This window comes from Oryctolagus cuniculus, chromosome 6 (assembly GCF_051225735.1).
Source record: "Oryctolagus cuniculus isolate XC-2025 breed Fujian yellow rabbit chromosome 6, ASM5122573v1, whole genome shotgun sequence".
Classification (NCBI taxonomy): Eukaryota; Metazoa; Chordata; class Mammalia; order Lagomorpha; family Leporidae; genus Oryctolagus; species Oryctolagus cuniculus.
Genome location: NC_142872.1, coordinates 167,700,176 through 167,723,289, shown reverse-complemented (window position 1 = coordinate 167,723,289; position 23,114 = coordinate 167,700,176). Strand labels below are relative to the sequence as shown.

The 23,114-nt window shown below is 56.4% G+C and overlaps 1 protein-coding gene across 3 annotated transcripts; it reads right to left on the bottom strand.

Annotated features, from left to right (window-relative positions):
* Nucleotides 1-14,767: 14,767 nt before the first annotated feature.
* On the bottom strand, nucleotides 14,768-17,873 carry LOC103347227 (endogenous retrovirus group K member 6 Gag polyprotein). Of its 3 annotated transcripts, none has more exons than XM_070075908.2 (2): nucleotides 16,203-17,873; nucleotides 14,768-15,420 (listed from the first exon to the last, which is right to left on the bottom strand). In XM_070075908.2, the coding sequence occupies exons 1-2, from the start codon at nucleotides 17,618-17,620 to the stop codon at nucleotides 14,913-14,915; spliced, it is 1,926 nt and encodes a 641-aa protein (XP_069932009.1). In that variant the 5' UTR covers nucleotides 17,621-17,873; the 3' UTR covers nucleotides 14,768-14,912. The 3 variants fall into 3 exon arrangements, with proteins under 3 accessions (XP_069932009.1, XP_008251932.2, XP_051686983.1); XM_008253710.5 differs by having other exon boundaries at nucleotides 14,768-15,211; XM_051831023.3 differs by having other exon boundaries at nucleotides 14,768-15,211; nucleotides 16,682-17,873.
* Between the last annotated feature and the right edge of the window lie 5,241 nt (nucleotides 17,874-23,114).

Here is a 23,114-nt window from a genome sequence, read left to right as displayed (position 1 = left end):
CGCAGGAAGAAGCAAGAGACACAGCAAGGCTGACGGTGCGGCTCTGGCCCTGCGGCACCTACTTCATTGTAGCACAAGTCACACAATGGTCCCTGCTTCTCACAGTAACACGCCTGCTGTCCATCTTCTCACAGCCATTGGCCTGTGTTTTATGCTGCCCCTGGACTCCATGTCAGCATCTAGTTCCAATTTCTTTGATTTCCAAGGGCATGCTCAGAGCATGGGCTACAACCACAGACAGGCGCGGGACAACAGGCTGCCCACACACGCCAAGGTCTGCAGTGCTGTCCAGCTATGCGGAAACTGGCTACAGCAGCTAGATAGTACCTTCCTAATCTAATCCTACTGGAACCCGGATGTGCAAAGCAGGCCCTGCTAAAAATGGGTCCCCTCTTTGCAGTTCTGTCTGTGACCCTGTAATTCCTTTACTGCACTGATTTAAGGCTCACTTAGCTCTCTGCCACAGTTTCGACATCCTGACCATTGTTGTATAAAACTTTGATAGCATTCATCTTTATTCTGGTGGGACGTATACACCAGGGAGCCTGTTGCCTTTTAATTCTTTCCCACAAACAGCTCAACCTTGGGTAAAGCATCACCCCTTCTCCTATACTAGCATTTGGTTTGAACTTCTACAAAGCTGTGGACATTTTGGGGATAAGGAGACTAAGCGTTCTTCCCTACACTCGGGAATACAGCAATCATTAGCAGGACCACCAGGAAGCTCCGGCTTTTGTATGCAGAGTGTAGTTTCCAGCAAACCTAAAGCCACCAAGTCGTTCTCACGCTCGCTGAGACAGACCTTCTGCTGTGACCTTGTCAGCCAGCCAAAGTGGCCTTGGCCTCGCCAGCACCTCATATTCTGGTAACATGACACCCCAGATGGAACCTCTAAGGGCTATGGCCCTTAGATAACAGTGCGGCTGAATGGGATTGGGCTGAGAAGCGCAGGGCAGGCAGGAGCCCCGTGGGGAGGGGACAGGCTGGGGGAGGGAGCCTGGAGCAACTCCCCTGCCTGGGAACAAGCGTGGACCCTCACCTGCAGGTGACTTCCCCGCAGCTAAGTGAGCTCTGGCTGGGCCCTGGAAATATCGCTGGAGGGAAGGCCGTGGGAGACATGGGGTTCCTGTCTTCACGCAAGAAAGGATTCAGGCGTGAGACCGAGAGCGGGGTGATAAGGATTTATTGGGGACAGGGCATCCGTCAGAACCGAAGGGATAGAGAGAGAGCGCCTTGTCACTGGGACTGGGGAGAGCGAGGTTGGTGGTTGATGGAGAGAACACACCCGGGCAGGCCAGGCGGGGGCTCAGCAGGGAGCAGAGGGCTGAGTCTGCTTGCACTCCCTGGGTTTTTAAGGGAGTCTGTTTACCACCCCCACCACCTCCCCTCTCCTCCAGGACAAAGGATGGGGTCCCTCAGCTGAAAATTAGCAAATTCCCCCCCAGATTTGCTGGCCTGGGCAGAGTTGGGGGGCTCCCCTAGGGCGTCTGAGAAGGTTTCAGGGCCCCAGGTTACCAGGTCAGGCAGCCCCTTTGGTCCTGAGGAGAGCATTCTCCTGGGAGCTGTCCCTGGGGGGAGGGCTGGGAGCACCTGGGAGGTCATCAGGGTCTGGGCAGGACTCTAAAGTGGGAGACGCGGGGCTTCTGGGGCTTCCCAGTAGGTGCTGGTCCTCAGGCCCTTCTCACATGCACAGAGGCTCAGTTTCTGACTTCCTGCCTAACATATCCCCTCAAGAAAAAATACCCATAATTCTTTTATGGGGATAAATGGGCAGAGTTCCGTCTACTGTAGCTACTTTGGAAGCCGACAAATGGGCGTAGAGATGGATATGGGTATTTCTCTCGCTGTCTGTCCCATGGTGCTTGAGAGTGGCCTCAGGAAGCATTGTCCTGCGTGGTCCAGAGGACGGGTCACCTTGTCTTAGGTAGGCTGGAGCCGTGTCTGAGAAGCACCTGGAGCCGGATGGCTTGTCTTCTGTTAGAGACAGAGCAAGGATGTTAAGGCTCAGTAGTGTGCAGAGAGCAGAAAGAATGTGGCCGCAGTGTCGCCGAGGAGAGGCGATGACCAGGGCTTCCATGACCAGATGTGATGCTAGGCCGGATATTTTAGCCACGGCTGACCTGGCCCTGGAGTTGTCTGTCCTTGTCCGGGAAAGCATGGACAGGGTTTCGTACCCCTTTAGTTTGACCCTGGTTCGGGCACTTTCTGGGGCAGCAGGTGGCGGGGGTAGGGCCTGCCTGCTTGAAGGACTGAATCAGCAGTCCCTCCTTGAGAGCCCCGGTCAAGGCAGCTTTGTAATGGATGAAAGCTGTGCTTTCTTCTTCCCAAAGGAGGGCGCTCTGCTGTGGCTCCCTGTCCAGGGCTTGGAGTAGGAACTGTGCTGATTCCCTGTATCTAGGAACCTGTTACCTGTTAGGGAAACGCTGGGGCTGCCTGGAGTTTGCAGAGGTGGGAATTTGCTGCATGGCCCCTATCCTCTCTGGGGCAGGTTCTCCCCCAGGGGTGAGGATAAGGGTTGACTAGTTCACACTCTGATGGACTAGCTATGCTTTGCTTTCCTCTGGACACCTAGGAGCTAGTTTTGCTAGGAAGTCAAGCCAATGTACAAGACTAGAGTCTCAGGCTGGGAAAGGAGACAGACTAACAAGTCATTCACATTTAACCATCTGCATTATGGACTACTGTGCACCCCCTCGAGAGATAGGCCCCGTAAGTCCTCAGTGAGGGCCTGTCCGAGTAGGTGCAGGACTATCTGAGTTAGCTGAAAGCCCTGCTTTTAGGAACTGGCAGGAGGGCTCTCTAAGCTGAATGCTACTGGATGGACTTTAAGGCCTGGCTGGGTGAGTGAGGCCCAGACCTATCTGGTCCCCGAAGATTTCCCCTGCACAGGGCTCGCCTGGCGCTTGGGCCGTCTTAGACAAGGACTCACCTTTAGAGGGTAGAATATTCCTCGCGCCCTTGCCGCAGCGGCCGTTTGTTGGAAAACTGCAATAGGCTGAGCTGTCTGCTTTTGGATGTCTTCGTAGTCACCTTCTCCGGAAAGCAATGCAGCGTCCCCCCCACCCGGATCTCCTCCCTGGACTTACCTTTGCAGTAAAAACTCCGCTCCAGAGAGGCAGGCCCTGGCTACTGTCTTCCAATCAGCAGGCACTGGAGTAGCTTGAGCCAGACCGTCTGGCAGGCTCCGTGTGTAAGGGGCAGTGGACCATTCGCATCACAGGCAGATTTTAGATCTTTCAATTTTAAAAGGCGCTGGATGGTGGCGGCGCACGGCCTGCCCATTCTCTGTTTATATTTCCACAGGGAAAACGCCGAAAAGGTTCCGGCTCCCTCTTGACCTGCTCGGCTGCTTCCCTGAGAGTTTGAGCGACTCTTTTACCGGGATAAATAAGCCCCATTATGTTGTTCCGGCAAACATCCCCCTTTCTATTAAAGGAATTATCTTTATTCTCATTATTTTTTATAAAAAATTCAAAGGGAGGGTGGAGGGAGCAAGCCTGGCCACAGATACAGCAGATGGCAGGATCGGTTATCCGCGCCATCACTGCTTCTGGCCTCCTCAATTTTCTCATGTAGGAAGCGGAGAGCTCCTTTGAGCAAAGTCTTGTCTCTTTGTTGGGTCAAAATGTCCTTCACTAGCGACCACAAGGAGCAGGTTAACGCGGGCAGTGAATCAGGTCCACGTTTTTGTGAGCAAGAATTAAGCTCTTCGCCAAGTTCCTCCCAGTGCGCCTCATCTCCAAGTCCTCCTCGGCAGACCACGGCCTTGCGATCCTGTGGCCTCTGGAAACTGCTCCATTGCCGTCTTTTAAACCCTGTGCTCGCGTCTGTACTGATGCCTTAACCTCCTTCACTACCGGCGGTTTTCCTAATGCTTGTCCCATAGCGCCTGCCTAAAAGAACTTCACAATTTGGTGTCGGGTGCTCACCACAAATCCCACAGACCTAGAGTCTGTACAGACCTAGAGCACACACCTAGAGCACAGACCTAGAGCACAGACCTAGAGTACAGACCTAGAATATAGACCTAGAGCACAGACCTAGAGTACAGACCTAGACACAGACCTAGAGTACAGACCTGGAGTCTGTATAGACCTAGAGTATAGACCTAGAGCACAGACCTAGAGCACAGACCTAGAGTAGAGACCTAGAGCACAGACCTAGAGCACAGACCTAGAGCACAGACCTAGAGTACAGACCTAGAGCACAGACCTAGAGCACACACCTAGAGCACAGACCTAGAGCACAGACCTAGAGCACAGACCTAGAGTACACACCTAGAGCACAGACCTAGAGTACAGACCTAGAGTACAGACCTAGAGCACCTACCTAGAGTGCAGACCTAGAGCACAGACCTAGAGCACAGACCTAGAGTACAGACCTAGAGCACAGACCTAGAGTACACACCTAGAGCACAGACCTAGAGCACAGACCTAGAGCACAGACCTAGAGCACAGACCTAGAGTACAGACCTAGAGCACAGACCTAGAGTACACACCTAGAGTACAGACCTAGAGCACAGACCTAGAGCACAGACCTAGAGTAGAGACCTAGAGTACAGACCTAGAGTACAGACCTAGAGTACAGACCTAGAGCACAGACCTAGAGTAGAGACCTAGAGCACAGACCTAGAGTACACACCTAGAGCACAGACCTAGAGTACAGACCTAGAGTACAGACCTAGAGCACAGACCTAGAGCACAGACCTAGAGTAGAGACCTAGAGCACAGACCTAGAGTACACACCTAGAGCACAGACCTAGAGTACAGACCTAGAGTACAGACCTAGAGCACAGACCTAGAGTACAGACCTAGAGTACAGACCTAGAGCACAGACCTAGAGCACAGACCTAGAGCACAGACCTAGAGTACAGACCTAGAGCACAGACCTAGAGTACACACCTAGAGTACAGACCTAGAGCACAGACCTAGAGCACAGACCTAGAGCACAGACCTAGAGTAGAGACCTAGAGTACAGACCTAGAGTACAGACCTAGAGTACAGACCTAGAGCACAGACCTAGAGTAGAGACCTAGAGCACAGACCTAGAGTACACACCTAGAGCACAGACCTAGAGTACAGACCTAGAGTACAGACCTAGAGCACAGACCTAGAGCACAGACCTAGAGTAGAGACCTAGAGTACAGACCTAGAGCACAGACCTAGAGCACAGACCTAGAGCACAGACCTAGAGTACACACCTAGAGCACAGACCTAGAGCACAGACCTAGAGCACAGACCTAGAGTAGAGACCTAGAGCACAGACCTAGAGCACACACCTAGAGTACAGACCTAGAGCACAGACCTAGAGCACAGACCTAGAGCACCTACCTAGAGTGCAGACCTAGAGTACAGACCTAGAGCACAGACCTAGAGCACAGACCTAGAGCACAGACCTAGAGCACCTACCTAGAGTGCAGACCTAGAGTACAGACCTAGAGCACAGACCTAGAGCACAGACCTAGAGCACAGACCTAGAGTACAGACCTAGAGCACCTACCTAGAGCACAGACCTAGAGCACAGACCTAGAGCACAGACCTAGAGTACAGACCTAGAATATAGACCTAGAGCACAGACCTAGAGTACAGACCTAGACACAGACCTAGAGTACAGACCTGGAGTCTGTATAGACCTAGAGTATAGACCTAGAGCACAGACCTAGAGCACAGACCTAGAGTAGAGACCTAGAGCACAGACCTAGAGCACAGACCTAGAGCACAGACCTAGAGTACAGACCTAGAGCACAGACCTAGAGCACACACCTAGAGCACAGACCTAGAGCACAGACCTAGAGCACAGACCTAGAGTACACACCTAGAGCACAGACCTAGAGTACAGACCTAGAGTACAGACCTAGAGCACCTACCTAGAGTGCAGACCTAGAGCACAGACCTAGAGCACAGACCTAGAGTACAGACCTAGAGCACAGACCTAGAGTACACACCTAGAGCACAGACCTAGAGCACAGACCTAGAGCACAGACCTAGAGCACAGACCTAGAGTACAGACCTAGAGCACAGACCTAGAGTACACACCTAGAGTACAGACCTAGAGCACAGACCTAGAGCACAGACCTAGAGTAGAGACCTAGAGTACAGACCTAGAGTACAGACCTAGAGTACAGACCTAGAGCACAGACCTAGAGTAGAGACCTAGAGCACAGACCTAGAGTACACACCTAGAGCACAGACCTAGAGTACAGACCTAGAGTACAGACCTAGAGCACAGACCTAGAGCACAGACCTAGAGTAGAGACCTAGAGCACAGACCTAGAGTACACACCTAGAGCACAGACCTAGAGTACAGACCTAGAGTACAGACCTAGAGCACAGACCTAGAGTACAGACCTAGAGTACAGACCTAGAGCACAGACCTAGAGCACAGACCTAGAGCACAGACCTAGAGTACAGACCTAGAGCACAGACCTAGAGTACACACCTAGAGTACAGACCTAGAGCACAGACCTAGAGCACAGACCTAGAGCACAGACCTAGAGTAGAGACCTAGAGTACAGACCTAGAGTACAGACCTAGAGTACAGACCTAGAGCACAGACCTAGAGTAGAGACCTAGAGCACAGACCTAGAGTACACACCTAGAGCACAGACCTAGAGTACAGACCTAGAGTACAGACCTAGAGCACAGACCTAGAGCACAGACCTAGAGTAGAGACCTAGAGTACAGACCTAGAGCACAGACCTAGAGCACAGACCTAGAGCACAGACCTAGAGTACACACCTAGAGCACAGACCTAGAGCACAGACCTAGAGCACAGACCTAGAGTAGAGACCTAGAGCACAGACCTAGAGCACACACCTAGAGTACAGACCTAGAGCACAGACCTAGAGCACAGACCTAGAGCACCTACCTAGAGTGCAGACCTAGAGTACAGACCTAGAGCACAGACCTAGAGCACAGACCTAGAGCACAGACCTAGAGCACCTACCTAGAGTGCAGACCTAGAGTACAGACCTAGAGCACAGACCTAGAGCACAGACCTAGAGCACAGACCTAGAGTACAGACCTAGAGCACCTACCTAGAGCACAGACCTAGAGCACAGACCTAGAGCACAGACCTAGAGTACAGACCTAGAGCATAGACCTAGAGTCTGTATAGACCTAGAGCACAGACCTAGAGCACACACCTAGAGCACAGACCTAGAGCACACACCTAGAGCACAGACCTAGAGTACAGACCTAGAGTAGAGACCTAGAGTACAGACCTAGAGCACAGACCTAGAGCACAGACCTAGAGCACAGACCTAGAGTACAGACCTAGAGCACAGACCTAGAGCACACACCTAGAGCACAGACCTAGAGCACAGACCTAGAGCACAGACCTAGAGTACACACCTAGAGCACAGACCTAGAGTACAGACCTAGAGTACAGACCTAGAGCACCTACCTAGAGTGCAGACCTAGAGCACAGACCTAGAGCACAGACCTAGAGTACAGACCTAGAGCACAGACCTAGAGTACACACCTAGAGCACAGACCTAGAGCACAGACCTAGAGTACAGACCTAGAGCACCTACCTAGAGTGCAGACCTAGAGCACAGACCTAGAGCACAGACCTAGAGTACAGACCTAGAGCACAGACCTAGAGCACAGACCTAGAGTACAGACCTAGAGCACAGACCTAGAGTACACACCTAGAGCACAGACCTAGAGCACAGACCTAGAGCACAGACCTAGAGCACAGACCTAGAGTAGAGACCTAGAGCACAGACCTAGAGCACAGACCTAGAGTAGAGACCTAGAGCACAGACCTAGAGTACACACCTAGAGCACAGACCTAGAGTACAGACCTAGAGTACAGACCTAGAGCACAGACCTAGAGCACAGACCTAGAGTAGAGACCTAGAGTACAGACCTAGAGCACAGACCTAGAGCACAGACCTAGAGCACAGACCTAGAGTAGAGACCTAGAGCACAGACCTAGAGCACAGACCTAGAGCACAGACCTAGAGTAGAGACCTAGAGCACAGACCTAGAGCACACACCTAGAGTACAGACCTAGAGCACAGACCTAGAGCACAGACCTAGAGCACCTACCTAGAGTGCAGACCTAGAGTACAGACCTAGAGCACAGACCTAGAGCACAGACCTAGAGCACAGACCTAGAGCACCTACCTAGAGTGCAGACCTAGAGTACAGACCTAGAGCACAGACCTAGAGCACAGACCTAGAGCACAGACCTAGAGTACAGACCTAGAGCACCTACCTAGAGCACAGACCTAGAGCACAGACCTAGAGCACAGACCTAGAGTACAGACCTAGAGCATAGACCTAGAGTCTGTATAGACCTAGAGCACAGACCTAGAGCACACACCTAGAGCACACACCTAGAGCACAGACCTAGAGTACAGACCTAGAGTAGAGACCTAGAGTACAGACCTAGAGAGTAGAGACCTAGAGCACAGACCTAGAGCACAGACCTAGAGTACAGACCTAGAGTATAGACCTAGAGCACAGATCTAGAGCACAGACCTAGAGTACAGACCTAGAGTACAGACCTAGAGTACAGACCTAGAGCACAGACCTAGAGTACACACCTAGAGCACAGACCTAGAGCACAGACCTAGAGTACACACCTAGAGCACAGACCTAGAGCACAGACCTAGAGCAGAGACCTAGAGTAGAGACCTAGAGCACAGACCTAGAGCACAGACCTAGAGCACAGACCTAGAGTAGAGACCTAGAGCACAGACCTAGAGTCGCGCCTTCGTGACTCTCAGGTTCCTCCCTGCTTCTCTAATTTCCAGGTCCCTGTTCGGGCGCCACTTGTGCCGACCCGCTGCACAAAGCACCGGGTTTCCTGAAACAGAGAGCGGGAATGGGGACAAGGCCGCAAAGGATGGAGCCGAGACAGATCCTGATCGAGGCTCGTTTATTCTAAAATTCCAGCAGTGTTTACACGACCGGCTGTAGTGTAAAGAAGCACAGAGGATAACCTACGTCAGCCGCTTATCAGGTTACAGACAATTCTGGACAGAGCGTTCCTGCTTAATTGATTGAAAAAGACTTTTAACTACCCAGTCACCCATCATCGATTACGAGAGTACAACAAAGGCAAGTGGAAGATAAATGAAGGTTTGAGCAGGACTGATCATCTACATCTGTTTCCTGTAAAAGCGTAACAGTAACATACGGCCTCCTCCTGCGCTCTCCCTGTGCCTCGTTAACCTTTTACCCGGCCGCCGCAGAGTCTGCGTCTGTTCGTTCAGTATTTACCAAAGGGTGATTGCTCCCAGCTGCCCACAGAAGGGGCGCTCTGCCCCTTCACCGCGTACACCGAAGAATCAATCCAGCTGTCACATTAGTTCATAGTTTGACCTCTTTTTCTGGCTATGCTGTTTGGGGCCCTGTGCTGTGGCCAGGCATTAGTACAGAAAAGTCAGTCATCCCTTACACAAGGTCTGGGGATCAAACCCGACACACAGTGGAGAGTCCTGCAGAACAGGAGCAACCTCCCTTCTGAAGAGAAAAGAGGAGTGAGGCAGCGAGTCGGGTCTCCAGCCTGACTTCCCGGGCTTTCAGATTTAACTGGTGTTGGACCAGTGCTTACTGCATAGCCTGACTCAGAGGAGAAGTTGTGGCAGACGTCTCTGCCATCCTTTGGCTTCCGGTATTTACCGTGTAGCCAGTGGGTTATGGGCCTGGGTTTCCGGGTTTAACTAGTCTTACTGTGGAACCCATAAGTTTAGGTTTTGGGCTTCCGGGTTTTCCCCGTGTAGCCTGTGGACATTAGAGCTTTCTTGGGCTCCTGGAACCCAGTGCTCTAGCATCTGCCGCATAACCATCTCTTGTCGTGTCTAAGTCTCTTCTGGAACACTTTCTCCCTTTTGGCTAGACCTCCCGTTTGATCCACATTTGAACCAGCAATACATTTGAACTAGCAATGCCTGGTTGTTCAGTGTTAGCTGGACGGAGACTTGTCAGTCCCTCTTTAAAGGATCTGGCTTCTGAGCCAGAGACTGCAGCAGCTAGAAAGAAACACGTTTATAGCTGAAGTTTAGCATCATTTCACATCTTGGCGCCACTTTTAATCTAAACAGCCTGATTGGTTATTATCTCTGCAAGATGAGGGATACATCTTTTGAATCTTCAGGGGCCCTCAGAGATGTCAAAAGTCCAGAGAATTTAGAACTTTGATTTTCAGAAAGTCTGCTAAAGGTGCCAAGAGAACTTAGAGTATCGGGGCAAAATAGAATTCCTTAACATCCTGAAATGATAGCCATCCATTTAGCCAGGGCGATTAAAACACTTTTAGACCAGATTTATTCATAATGATATTTAACATAACTTAAACATTTAACAGTCAACGCTTTTCATCAATCAGAACTTAACAGAGACAGCAGAGTACACAGAGTACTTCGGCAGTACACAAATTCTATGTCTCTTGTTGAATAAACCAGAAATAAAAAACCTTGAACATAAGAGTTAGCACACGGAACACCGCGAAACTTGGAACAATTAAACAGAGTCAAAAAGAGCTTTCAGGACCTAGAAATGGCACAAAGTAGCCAATTAAACAGACACTCCTAAAAGGAGACGTTGCAGTTTTACAAAAGCAGATTTTAACATTTAAGGGCCGGCCTGCGGCTCACTAGGCTAATCCTCTGCCTGGGGCATCGGCACCCTGAGTTCTAGTCCCTGTCGGGGCGCTGGATTCTGTCCCGGTTGCCCCTCTTCCAGGCCAGCTCTCTGCTGTGGCCCGGGAGTGCAGTGGAGGATGGCCCAAGTGCTTGGGCCCTGCACCCCATGGGAGACCAGGAGAAGCACCTGGCTCCTGCCTTCGGATCAGCGCGGTGCGCCCGCCATAGCGGCCATTTGGGGGGGGTGAACCAATGGAAAAAGGAAGACCTTTCTCTCTGTCTTACTGTCTAACTCTGCCTGTCCAAAAAAAAAACAAAAAACAAACAAACAAACAAAAAAAAAACGATTTACATTCGAGACCATTTCCAGATATTTACTAACTTATTATTTTTCTCAAACTGTGAGACCTGAGCCTGGATCAAGGTGTAACTATTTTAATCAGGCCTCCATCTTGGAACTTGGGCCTGACCAGGCCCTGAACTCTGAGCCAGAAGCTCCTAAAAGTAAATAAATGGACTCCCCTTGCAGTAAACTCTCCTAGCAACAGCCGAGTAACAGGTAACAGAGAAATACCTGGAGTTCCTGGTGTCTCAGGGCAGATGAGGTGACTGATAGCTACCTGAGACCCTGCAGTTGGGCACGAACACCCCAGCAGCTGGGACCCTATGCTTCGGCCAATCAGTTCAAAAGGCATCAACCCCAAAGCCATCCAACCACCTTTAGTAGGTCCGTTCCCGCCACTGGATGCACTAATCAGTTCTAGGAGACGTCCTTTGAATTTCCCGCGGGATGAGATGATTTGCTGAATGGTACCATGATGTATGGAGTGTCTCTGAAACCCTATACAAACCCTGTTCACTGAAGGGTCGGGGCTCTCGATTCAGCCCCGCTGCGTCGGTGTTGATTGAGAGACCAGGCCCGGACCTGCAGTAAAACTCTCGTGCCTTCACAGCGGTATCGGCTCCTCGGCGGTCTTTGGGGACAACTGAACTGGGCGTAACAAAACTTTTATGACTTGCTCACGCCTTCTGAAACTTGAACCCATGGTCTTGAATTGTCATGCGTGAACAACCCATGAGAATAACAAGCCCGAGCAGTCTCCCTTACAGCATTTAAGACGTGAAAGCTACACGTAATGCATTTTCCCAAGTTTTACTTAGCGATGATTCCTAGATGGCTTTAGACACTGAGATGATAATGAACACCACAGCATTCTCTGAATTATTTTGAAGGTCAAAATCACGTTTCCAAGCTCTTAAGTAACTGATAACGATAACACCTCCTGGACAGCAAAACGGACACTAGCATGTTTACACGCTCTGAGAGATCTTCATCTTTTAAAGAAACAAGCGTAAAGCATATCGAAGACACGTAACACTGAGCGAGGGAACACGCAAACCGAAGGGCATTTGGATTAACCGGATTTTGAACCACACCGTGCTGGCTTACTGTAGTGAGCATAAAGGCTTGTACACACAGAGTTTACTCCCACGTGTACTCCAGCTGGAGAGCAGTAACATGACTACGGCCTAGGTCTGCCGTTGTTTATATCATTTTAATGTACTTCGCATAATCTGAATCGACTCAAACAGCTGTATTCTAACAAATTCTGAGTCTCATCCTTTGAGAGTTCCAGGGATCCGACTGGAAGCCTCAAAGTCGGAAGACTCGGTGTAGCACTTACACTGTCGGAGAGTCAAACCGTTTAGCCAAAATAGCACGTTTAACCTGAGCATGTTTACCAAGGCTCTGGCTAGATCTGATCAGAGTTAAGGGACTCTCTCCAACATTAAAAGCAGACAAATAACGTACACAACTTTGCATTGCAGTTCTCCCGATCCAGACTCAGTACTGGCAACAAACACGAAACCTTCAGGACACGCCAGCTCTCCCCAGCTAAGTCAGCGACAGCAGCACAGAGGAGCTGGGCATCAGCACACGGGCCCAAACACATCTCAGAACCAAGAGGCGGAGGATCAGAGACTGCCGAGGGCTGCAGCAAGTCTCCATCAACTGCAGAGAACACCCATCCGTCGGGTTGGAAAGCGTGAGTGGACTGAGGCTTCCCTCACGTGGGCGGGGAAACCCGCAAGGCCAGCAGTAGCTGGGGCATTTCCCCTCCGCCTCCTGAGAGGCGGGGCACTGGACTGGAACTGGAGAGGAGGAAGGCAGCCCTGGAGAGTGCTCACCTCGCCAAGCCCGCGTGGGTGCGGCAGGCCACGATGGCTGGGAGAGAGCACAGGGATGTAGTGGTGCCCATTACGGGGAAGACCGGCTCGCCTGGCCTAGCAGGGCTGGCCGTGGGGTTGGGTGTGCGCGCTGCTGCAGTGCTCAGAACCTCCTATCGCTCACGATCACCCGGTTTCTCCAGTCGTTGGAGTTTACCTGGAGGGCCGATATTAGCCTCGACCGACTAAGCCCCGCTCGCATAGCAGTAGGCAGCGTGGCCAGGCGTCCCTCCAAGAGAGGTGAGGTCCTCGGGTCGCAGTCCGGCCGCCGGGAAGCCAGAGCGAGCTCGGGGGTCCCCAGGCTCTCAGCCAACTGCCTTTCCTAGTTCCCCTCCTGTTCCTTAAATCCCTCTGGAGTTCTGGCCGTGGCGACACTGTGGCCGGGGGACGCCACGTTCTCGGAGAGCTGTGGGGCGCAGGACGATCAACGGTCATTCCCACAGATCCGGTCCCGCTTGAGGGAAGGAGTACTGAGCTGGATGGCGCTTCCTTTCAATCCCTTCCTGACCCCTTCGTGAATTCCCTCGTGGGTCTCTTCGTGGGTCCTTCGTGTGTGGATCCCCTTGTGCGTGGTGTCCGTTTGTGGTCACCAGAAATGTTACAGAGGGAAGGCTGTGGAAGCCCTGGAGTTCTTGTCTTCATGAGGAAAGAATTCAGGCGTGAGACAGAGAGCGGGGTGATAAGGTTTTATTGGGCACAGGGCATCCGTCAGAACGGAAGGGATAGAGAGAGAGCGCCTTGTCACTGGGACTCTGGGACTGGGGAGAGCGAGGTTGGTGGTTGATGGAGAGAACACACCCGGGCAGGCCAGGCGGGGGCTCAGCAGGGAGCAGAGGGCTGAGTCTGCTTGCACTCCCTGGGTTTTTAAGGGAGTCTGTTTACCACCCCCACCACCTCCCCTCTCCTCCAGGACAAAGGATGGGGTTCCTCAGCTGAAAATTAGCAAATTCCCCCCCAGATTTGCTGGCTTGGGCAGAGTGGGGGGGCTCCCCTAGGGCGTCTGAGAAGGTTTTATTGCCCCCCTTGTTATCAGGTCAGGCAGCCCCTTTGGTCCTGAGGAGAGCATTCTCCTGGGAGCTGTCCCTGGGGGGAGGGCTGGGAGCACCTGGGAGGTCATCAGGGTCTGGGCAGGACTCTGAAGTGGGAGACGCGGGGCTTCTGGGGCTTCCCAGTAGGTGCTGGTCCTCAGGCCCTTCTCACACGCACAGAGGCTGTTTCTGACTTCCTGCCTAACACCCAGACGCCCCTGCCAACAGCCCTGCCCCCTGCCGCTAACAGCCCTGCCCTGCCTCGGCCAGCTCTGCCCTGTCCACACTGCTGGACACTGCGCTCTGAGCCCCTCCATCAGCCTGTGCTTGCCCCACTCCTCCTAAGCTCTCTCCGCAGCTCAGCAGCAGGGCCCTGAGGCCAGCCTCAGCCTCAGCCCAAACCCCTCCCAGCTCACACCGTGACCTCACATCTAGCCAAGCTCTGCCTCTGGGCAGCTCAGCTGGAGCTCAGACCCCCACGCTTGGTGGGGCCGTGAGGAAGGGGCTCTCTGTGTACCCTGCGGGCGCCTGGGAGCAAGCCCCTCCCGGCTCTATTCTGGAAGACCTGGTCTGGCTGTGGCCTCGTGCTCCCTCCCCCTTCCGGACAGATGTCCTGTTGAACTGGCCGACGGGGCGGACAAGCTCCTGGGTGGACGTCCACCTCTGCCTCTCTGGAGGGATCCTCCGAGGCTGGTGTGAGGGTTTCTCTGGAAAGACAACCTGGACCAAAGGTTGCCACGGGGCCAGGACCGAGCCGGAACCGCTCTCCGGATCTTTCCAAGATGCCCGGGCTCGGTCCAGCGGCCCACCGTGGCGTGTGCGGACAGCCATGGCTTGGGGGTGGGGGTGGCTCCCCTTTTTTCTATTTGTTGCTTTTGTAAAGGGGAGCAGAACAGAGAAACAGGACACAAACTCATAGCCAAAACAGATTTATTCAGAAAGAGAAGTAAATTCACAGCTGGACACAGAATGGACAGGTGGCAGAGAGCTGGTGCTGAGTGGGCTGCGGCCCGGGGTCAGGAGGGGCGGGGGGCAGCGCGCAGAGGGGAGCTGCTGCTTCAGGCTTTTCCTGGGCTTTCGCAGCTGGGCAAGAGTGCGGGCTGGGGTGGGGAGCAGGACAGGGTGCAGGCTGAGCTGCTCTCTTGGAGGAAGGCAGGGGTTGGGGTAAATTCTGATTCCACTGCTGGCGGGCACGGGGCTGGAATGGCCGGTCCCGACCGAGTGCAGGTGGGGAGTGGGGTGGGTGCTGCCTGCTCCAGGGGGGCGCTGACGCGGGGCGGGGCCCACGCTGTGGATCCCATTGGCTGGAGAAGAGCGGCCTTGTGTTCCTGCGCGATGGCTCGGGTACAGCAGTCACCTGTTCTCATGAGCACACAGGAACGGAGGCACCGTGAGCGTGAGTGGGAAGGCAGGCGTGCGCCTGGCTGCGCAGAGAACGCTCCCGCTGTGTTCCGGGCCTGTGGCTGGCCTGGGCCCCCATTCCCGGGGCGCTGGCCCTGGGCTGCAGTGCCAGCTCCCTGTGCACGGCCATCGGGAACCCCGGCTTCCAGCCCGGAGGAAGTGGATCTAACAAGCAGATGAGATACACAGGGTCCAAACCACAGGACAGCGCCGCATCGGAGTGCCAGGGAAGGTGTGGCCACTGCAGGAGGGATGGGCTTGAGGCACTGAGGCCTGGCCAGGTGTGAGTGCACACCTGTCTCTCACCACGGGGCACTGGAAGAGCCGGGAGGGAGGGAGGGAGGTGTGCACCTCCTCAGGGGGGCACCTGCTGACTTGTTACCTGGCTGGCCAGGGAGGTTGGCACGAACAGGCAGCAGCTAAAATCAAACTGCAGCTCTGCCTGCAGCGTTGCTGACCCTAGGCCGCCCCTCCCCACGGCGGGGGTGGCTTTGGGAGCTTTTCCAGCTTCGCGCCAGCAGGGTCTGCGGCTCTGACCTGGCGTCCCCTGTCCTTCCCCACTGCTTGTCGGTTAGCGAGGACGCCTCGTGCCCACGGACAGGCGCTCTGTCTCCCCTCACGGGACGGGAGTGGGCTCACCGACGTTGGCCCTGGTACCAAGGAGGCCTGGAGAGGCTGTGCCCGCGTGTTGGGGCCACTCCCTGGCTACCTGTTGTGCCCGCTGGACACCGCAGCTGCCAAAGCCTCTGCCTCCCCTAAGTTTCTACTTGGTAAGAAGTCGGGCTCGCCGATCCCCTGAAGAATTTGGTATTTGATACACCTGACTTGAGCGACCACCCTTTTGATTTCTGCTGTACAGTCGGCCTCACAGCCCCCTCAAGGACCAGCGGCTTCGTCCACAGGGGGTCCCCGGGCCCAGGAGGAAGGCCTTCCTGCGTGGTACTCACCCCGAGGCCGGCACTCCCCGCGGTGGCTCCCGCGTGGGTGGGCTCTGCGGCCCCTGCACCTGCCGCTCCGGAAGGGGCCGTCCGTCTTTGTGAAGCCGTGACCTACACTGACTTGCCCAGTGGTTTCCTTTTTCACAGCGAGGGCACAGTGCAGGGCCTGCCCCACCCTGTCTCGGGGACTTCCGAGCCGCGGCAGGCGCGGGCCGGCGGGGCCCGGGCGCTGTCTTGGACGGCTGTCTACACTGGGCTTGCAGGTGGCCGCTCTTCCCACACTGGAAGCAAACTCGCAGAGCCCCTGCGAGCGCAGCCGCGAACACCTGCGCCTGGTGCGTGGTGGTGCCGACGTCCTGGCAGGCGCGGATCATCTCGGGCAGCGTCCGGGTGTCTGGCAGGGACCCCAGAGCCCGTCTGCAGTCCCCGTTGGCGTTCTCGTACGCCAGGTGCCCCAGCAGGAACTCCTCAACAGAGGGGTTACCCACCTGTCTCCGTAACCGCCGCGCCAGCCGGTCCACAAAGTCCGAGAACGGCTCCTTGGGGCCTTGAAGGCATTTTGCATAGCTGCCCGGTAACTCTGCCCGTGCCTGGGCCGGCAAGGCCGACCAGGCGCGGCGCGCACACTCTCCAATCTGCTGGTAGGCCTGGGCCGGCATGCTGGCCTGAGCAGCGAGGCCCAGATACGGGCCCGACCCCGTGAGCATGTCCAAGGAGATGTTCACGCCTAGCCTCTTGTTCCGGCTCGCTTGGCCCTGAGCCTGATCCGAGTATTCGCTCTTCCAAATGGCAAAGTCCCAAAAGTTGAGACAGGCCCGCGCCAGCTGAAACCAGTCGTTAGGAGGGAGCGGGAACCGAGACACAGCCTCCACCAGGGTGATGGTGAAGGGGGCGCGGAGGCCGTTCTCAGCCACGCTCTCCCGCAGCGCCTTGATCATCCTGAAATCAACAGCGGTCCCGGGCGCTGGCCACGCCGCGTCGAGGAAGGCCAGCATGTCCTCCACGTCCATGTCCTGCGCGCCTTCCCGCAGCGCCCTCTGCAGAGGCGTCTCCACGGGCGCGGCGGGCGCGGCGGGCGCGGCGGGCGCAGAGGGCGCAGAGGGCGCGGCGGGCGCACCGGGCACCGCCTGCTCTTCGTCTGGGCCGGCCGGGTCCCCCCACAGCGGCTCCAGGGCTAACGTCACCTGTGTCCACACGGCCAGGGCGTTCTTGTGTACGCGGCCCCGCGTCTCTTTTAGCGTCTCCCCGACCCTCTCCCACTCCCGGAGATCTAGACGTGAGTGCTCCGCGAACCACGGGTTGTACTTGGGGACCGCGGCCAGGAAGCCCTGGAGATCTTTTTCTGCCACGCTGACTCCTCGCGCCTTCAAGAGCTGCCGTAGAACTCCGGAGCACTGGTGGCTGTCCACGCTCACGCCCTGCCCCATGGCTACTCACGCAGCCCGCGGCGGCGGCTCCCTGCGCCCCTCCTCAAGCTGCCTGCTGGGCGGGAGGCGGACAACGCAGGGGCTGGGGGGGCCTCCGGGGAGGGGGAGGAGCGTCTCTCTGCCTTGCCCCTGGCCTTTAGTCTCCGTAAGAAGAAAACCCGGTCTCTGTACGAAAACCCCCGCTCCGCCGGGTTTTCTTGCTGGCCCCAGAGGTGGTTTCCGTTCACAGCATTGTCTAGGGCAGAGCTAACCAGACCTCCGGTCACATGACCGCAGCCCGCCTCCCGCCTCCCGAGGGAGCAGGGTAAACATCCTGCTGGTAAACAAGTCCTGAGCTCCTCGTGAGAACCCACCCCCCATCTGCTGGGGGGGTGCCCGCCTGCCTCAACCACCCAGGAGCCTCCCACAGGGTCTGCTGCCCCACCCCCACTCCTTGCAGGCTCAGCCCCTCCCCTCGTGGGGGTGGCGGCGCTGGCCTTGAGCAAGGGTGCAGCTGGTTGAGGTCATTTCTGCTCTGACCGACCCAGGCCAGCAGCAGGCCCAGGCTCCATGGTCTGCTCCCTGGTGCAGGTCGGCTGTGCCCTTTGACCCCAGCTGTCCAGGCACAGCCTCCCTAACCCCTGCCCCGCTGCCTTGCCCCAGAGGAAGCCAGGGTTCTGGAGGGCTCACTTGTTACTCTACAGGCGACAGAAGACAGACGTCAGTGACAGCTTGGACCTGCAAGTTCACTACAGAAAATCGGAAAAACCAGGAGGGGGGCTCTGAGCTGAGGCCCTCAGGCCCCGCCCCTAGCTGGCCACGGGGCTGAGTGTGCTACAGAGAGCTGGGCGGTGGGAGAGCAGCGCTAGGCTCCTTACAGCATCTATAAGCACAGCTACAGAGCTGCTGGCCTCGGGACACGCTTGGGGGGGCTCGGACACTCTTAGGGGACGCTGGAACCGAGGGGGCGCCTGCCCGGACGCGTGGGCGCTGTGGGGAGCGGAGAGGCTGGCGCCCGTGGGGAACTGGGCCGGGGTCACAGGGAACAGGTCAGGACATTTGCCTGCTCTGGGCTCCATCGCTCCCTTGTCTGGGGTGGAGGCCTCACTTCCTCTCCCCTGGGTCAGGAAATCCCAGCCCACCCACAGGCGCAGCCCAGAGCCCACCCCTCGGACACAGAAGGGCATGCTGGCCTCTCACTGTCCGCAGAGGACCGTCCCGGGCCCCATGGACCTCCAAGCCCTGCTGGCCGGAAGCTGCTGTACTCCCTGCCTCGCGTCTTTGTTCTTTGAAAGGCAGAGTTAGGGTGTGTGTGGGGGGGGCACACTCATGCGTTTAGAGTCCTTGATTGCTGGCGGCTGAGTAGGCTTGTGCCCCACAGAACACTGGACCCCGAAGCCCAACACAGCATGTGGGGAGGCCTAGAGGAAGCTTCCCGAGCCTGCCTGGACTTTGAAAACCTGACTTTAAGTTTCAAATCCCTGGTGGCAAACACCCCAGCCCCAGGGCGCTTCTGCCTACGGATCATTAAGGTGGTGCAATAGGAGTGGCTAAGGCCCTTTCGCATCGCATCAGCCCACCCCTTGCCCGCATCCGCTCTGTACCTCAGCTATGTGTACACCTCCCTTTTACAATACAGTGAGACCCTGCCTCGACTGGGCTCCACACCACGCCTGATTGTCCCCCGGGTTTGGGAAGGCTGAGTGGCGGGTGGCGCACTTGCCCTCCTTGGTCAAGGCAAGCTGCGGGCAGCCTGCCTAATTCTCCGGCGGTGACGGTGACTGGGAAGAGTCACCGCAACAGCAGGGTTTTTAAAGGCAAAAACCACACCATTGGGAGGGGACTACGTGGTTACTGGGGTCAAACTGACCTAAATCCTATGCAAAACTAACAGCAAATATAATCTAGGCAATGTCAGTTACAATCTTAACAGTTTCAATTGTGGTCTTGACATTGCTGCAGGTCTTGCTTGACTCACATGTAGGACACAGACAAAGCTCCTTTCATCATCACCCCGGTGCAGCCTATCGGCTCCCAAGCTTGAGCGCTCGTGCCGGGGGTTCTGTGCTTTGCCAGGTGTGGCGTAGCAGACTGCTAGTGTCCCAGTGTCTTAGAGCATGGCTCCAGCCGGTGTCTCACGCGGTGGGGGAGGGCGTGCGCCCCAGAGTGGAGCCTCAGGTGCTGCAAAATGGAGCCCCTACTGTCAAGGAGTTACTTCTGCTGAAATGAAAAATTATATATATATATATCTATATCTGGAACTAGCGGATGCTGAGTATCCATTGCTTCTTGCTTCTGTACTGCGCTGCCTGCTCAATGACTTGATGCGGGATGCCCGGGTGAGAAAAGGAGGGGAGGTAGTTGAACCTCCACGCCAGGCTTCACAAACTCCAGTGTTAGGTAGGAAAGTTAGATATGAGCTTACGTGTGTGTGGCAGGCCATATGTCCAGCATATGCGTCTACATCTCAGTCATCCGGATAATGCTTCAGGGGCAGCCCAGTGTTCACATCCTGCCCTGCCCCCTTCCACCTGATAACCTGCCAGGTGGGGGGGGGGTCCCCGCCCCTTCTCCCTAACAAATCTTCCACAATCTCCCAGGTGCAGCCCAGCATCTGCATTCTAGGGGTCCTGCTCACCCTTCCTCCAGTCTGATAACATTTGCATCCATAGAGTCCTTTGTTTCAGGAGGAAATGTACCTTCAAGGGAAAACTCAGAGAGAAGTTTTTCTATTTGCATCCAAAAAGCCCTTTGTTCCAAGAGGAGCAGAGGTGGGGAAGCAAGACCCATCTCCTTAAAAACCCCCAGCCTTGACCGGACGGCGCGCTCAGCCCTCTGCCTCTCCGCTGAGCTACCCGCCCGCCTGCCTGCCCAAGTGTACTCTCTCCACTCAACCAGGTAACCTTCCCCCCCACCACCTGTCTGGAGAGGTGCCCATCCATCCTTCCCTAATAAACCTTGCTATTTTACCTCCCACTACTGTCTCCCGCCTGAATTCTTTCTTGCGTGAAGACAAGAACCCTGCCATTTCTCCGGTAATACAGTCACTGTTTCACTCCTCAAATGGCTGCTAACAGCCAGGACTGGGCCAGGCCGAAGCCAGAGCCAGGGGCTTCTTTGGGTCTCCCACGTGGGTGCAGAGCCCAGGCGCTTGGGCCATCTTCCACTGCTTTCCCAGGCTACAGCAGAGAGCTGGATGGGAAGTGGAGCAGCCGGGACTTGAACTGGTGTCCATATGGATGCCGGCACTTTAGCCCAGAGCGATAACCCACTGCACCACAGCGCAGGTCCCCACAAAGAGTATCTTTAGCGAGAACAGACTGCCCTCCTTGCTCCAAATTTACCATGAGAATAGCAAGGGAGCCCTTCCGGGGCTCACAGGGTTACCTGGCCCACCCCTCACAGGCCGGGCAGGACGGAGAATCTACATCAGACCCTTTCATGCTCTGGCCTGGCCTGGTAGCTGATTGCCAATCTCATTGTCAAGTTATTTTTTCCTTTACTGGAAAAGCCGAGTGCTTCAGGGCTTTTTGCTTTTTCTTCTCTTGGAAGCCCCTCCCCCTGCATGCTGGGGGTCTTTGACTCTAATAAATCTATGCAAATCTCTCTGCTGTCCACTGGGAAATTCTTCCACGTGCGACAAAGAGCCAGGGTAAGAGTAATTACGCGTTTACACTGGGACCTGCAGCGCCACAGGTGGCGGCTCCGCCTGCTACGCCCAGCCCCGCCCACACTGGCCAGCCCCGCCCACACGGGCTTTGCTGCAGGACCTCTGGCACTGCTGAGCTGCAGAGGAGCCTGGTGCTCCTGCTGAGCGTGGAGGACCCCTCAGCCCCTAACCACCGCCCCTGGGCACACCTGGGGGCCTGCAGGCTGGGTCAGGTCAGCCGCGCAGTGCTCAGCATCTCGGTTGCTCGGGTTCCGGGGTGCCCTGGGTAGTGCATGGACTTGCCAACTCGGCTTCCTGCACACTTTGGGTCCTGGCCCTGCCTGGGAAGAGGCCCTGCCCCTTCCCTCCTGTGTTGAGGACCTCTGCTGCTGCTGCTGACCAGGGTCCCAGGAGGGATGGGACTGCAGCCCAGAGGGGGCACTCATGGAGGGGCTGCTCCTGGGTCCCCGGTCCCCACGGCTTGAGCACTGAGGCTGGCGGGTGAACGGAGCTGGGGTCTGGCTTAGCTTCGATGTGGGGGCAGCTGCAGCCCTCGGCCCTGTCCCCCTCTCTCCCCATCATCCGTCAGAGCCTTCCTCGCCAAGGAGGCTTGGAACGCTGTGCCCCAGCACCCCTCTGTCCCGGCACCCCCTCTGTCCCACCACCCCTCTGTCCCACCACCCCCTCTGTCCCGGCACCCACTCTGTCCCGGCACCCACTCTGTCCCGGCACCCCTCTGTCCCGGCACCCCCTCTGTCCCGGCATCCCCTCTGTCCCGGCACCCCTCTGTCCCGGCACCCCCTCTGTCCCAGCATCCCCTCTGTCCCACCACCTCTCTGTCCCGGCACCCCTCTGTCCCGGCACCCCCTCTGTCCCGGCACCCCCTCTGTCCCGGCATCCCCTCTGTCCCCGGCACCCCTCTGTCCCGGCATCCCCTCTGTCCCGGCATGCCCTCTGTCCCGGCACCCCTCTGTCCCGGCATCCCCTCTGTCCCGGCATCCCCTCTGCCCTCAGCGTTCGGGCCCCACCAACAATGTCCGCTCAGCCACCAGCGAGGAGAACCAAAGTGGGGCAGGAATGCCGTCACACAGTGAACGGCAGAAGCCGCCAGAAACGCTTAACACGAAGATGCCAGCCCCAGTGGCACCACCGCGGGGGCCACACACAGGTCTCCCCCAGAGTGCCGGGGCCCCGGGCCGCGTGGGCACCCTGGGGTTCCAGCGCCGCCAGGAGAGCCTCTGCTCATTTGTGCGTTTTACGAACGGCCTCTGCTGTCCAGGACAGCCCTGTGCTTGCAGAAGGCCCAGACCCTGCAGACATCCCCTGCCCCGCCCCTCCACGGGCCTGTGTCCTGGTGTCAGGCGGGGCTGAAGGGACAGGCAGCGGGGACACAGCTGCTGACACACGTCCCTCATGGGCCGTCAGTCCCTCTTGCCAGCAGCCCGGGACCCAGCCCGCCCCTGAGGACCACGTGTGTCCAGCATCAGTCCTGGAGGGCAGGAGTAAGTTAGGGGGTGGGGGTGGGGGTGGGGAGGAAGCAGGTGAGTGGCACAAGCGGACAGTGGCGACGGGCGGGACCCCACGGTGTGGGAGGGGGGCCAGGTCTGAAGAGACACAATGAAGGGGAAGGGACGTCACACACGTGTCTGCCCCAGTGTGTCCCCAGGGGCCGCTGGGACACAGGCACACGTGGGGGGCGTGCGAGGACCCAGAGAGAGGGGCCGGCACCGAGGGCACACTGGGAGGCCCCGGGGCTGCGGCTGTGGGAGCCGCCCTGCCCCCGCTGCAGTCCCTGTCCCTTCGTCCCCAGGAGGGGCCCTGTCCTGCGTGGCAGGGCTGAGCGTCCAGGGTTCCAGCCTGGACAGC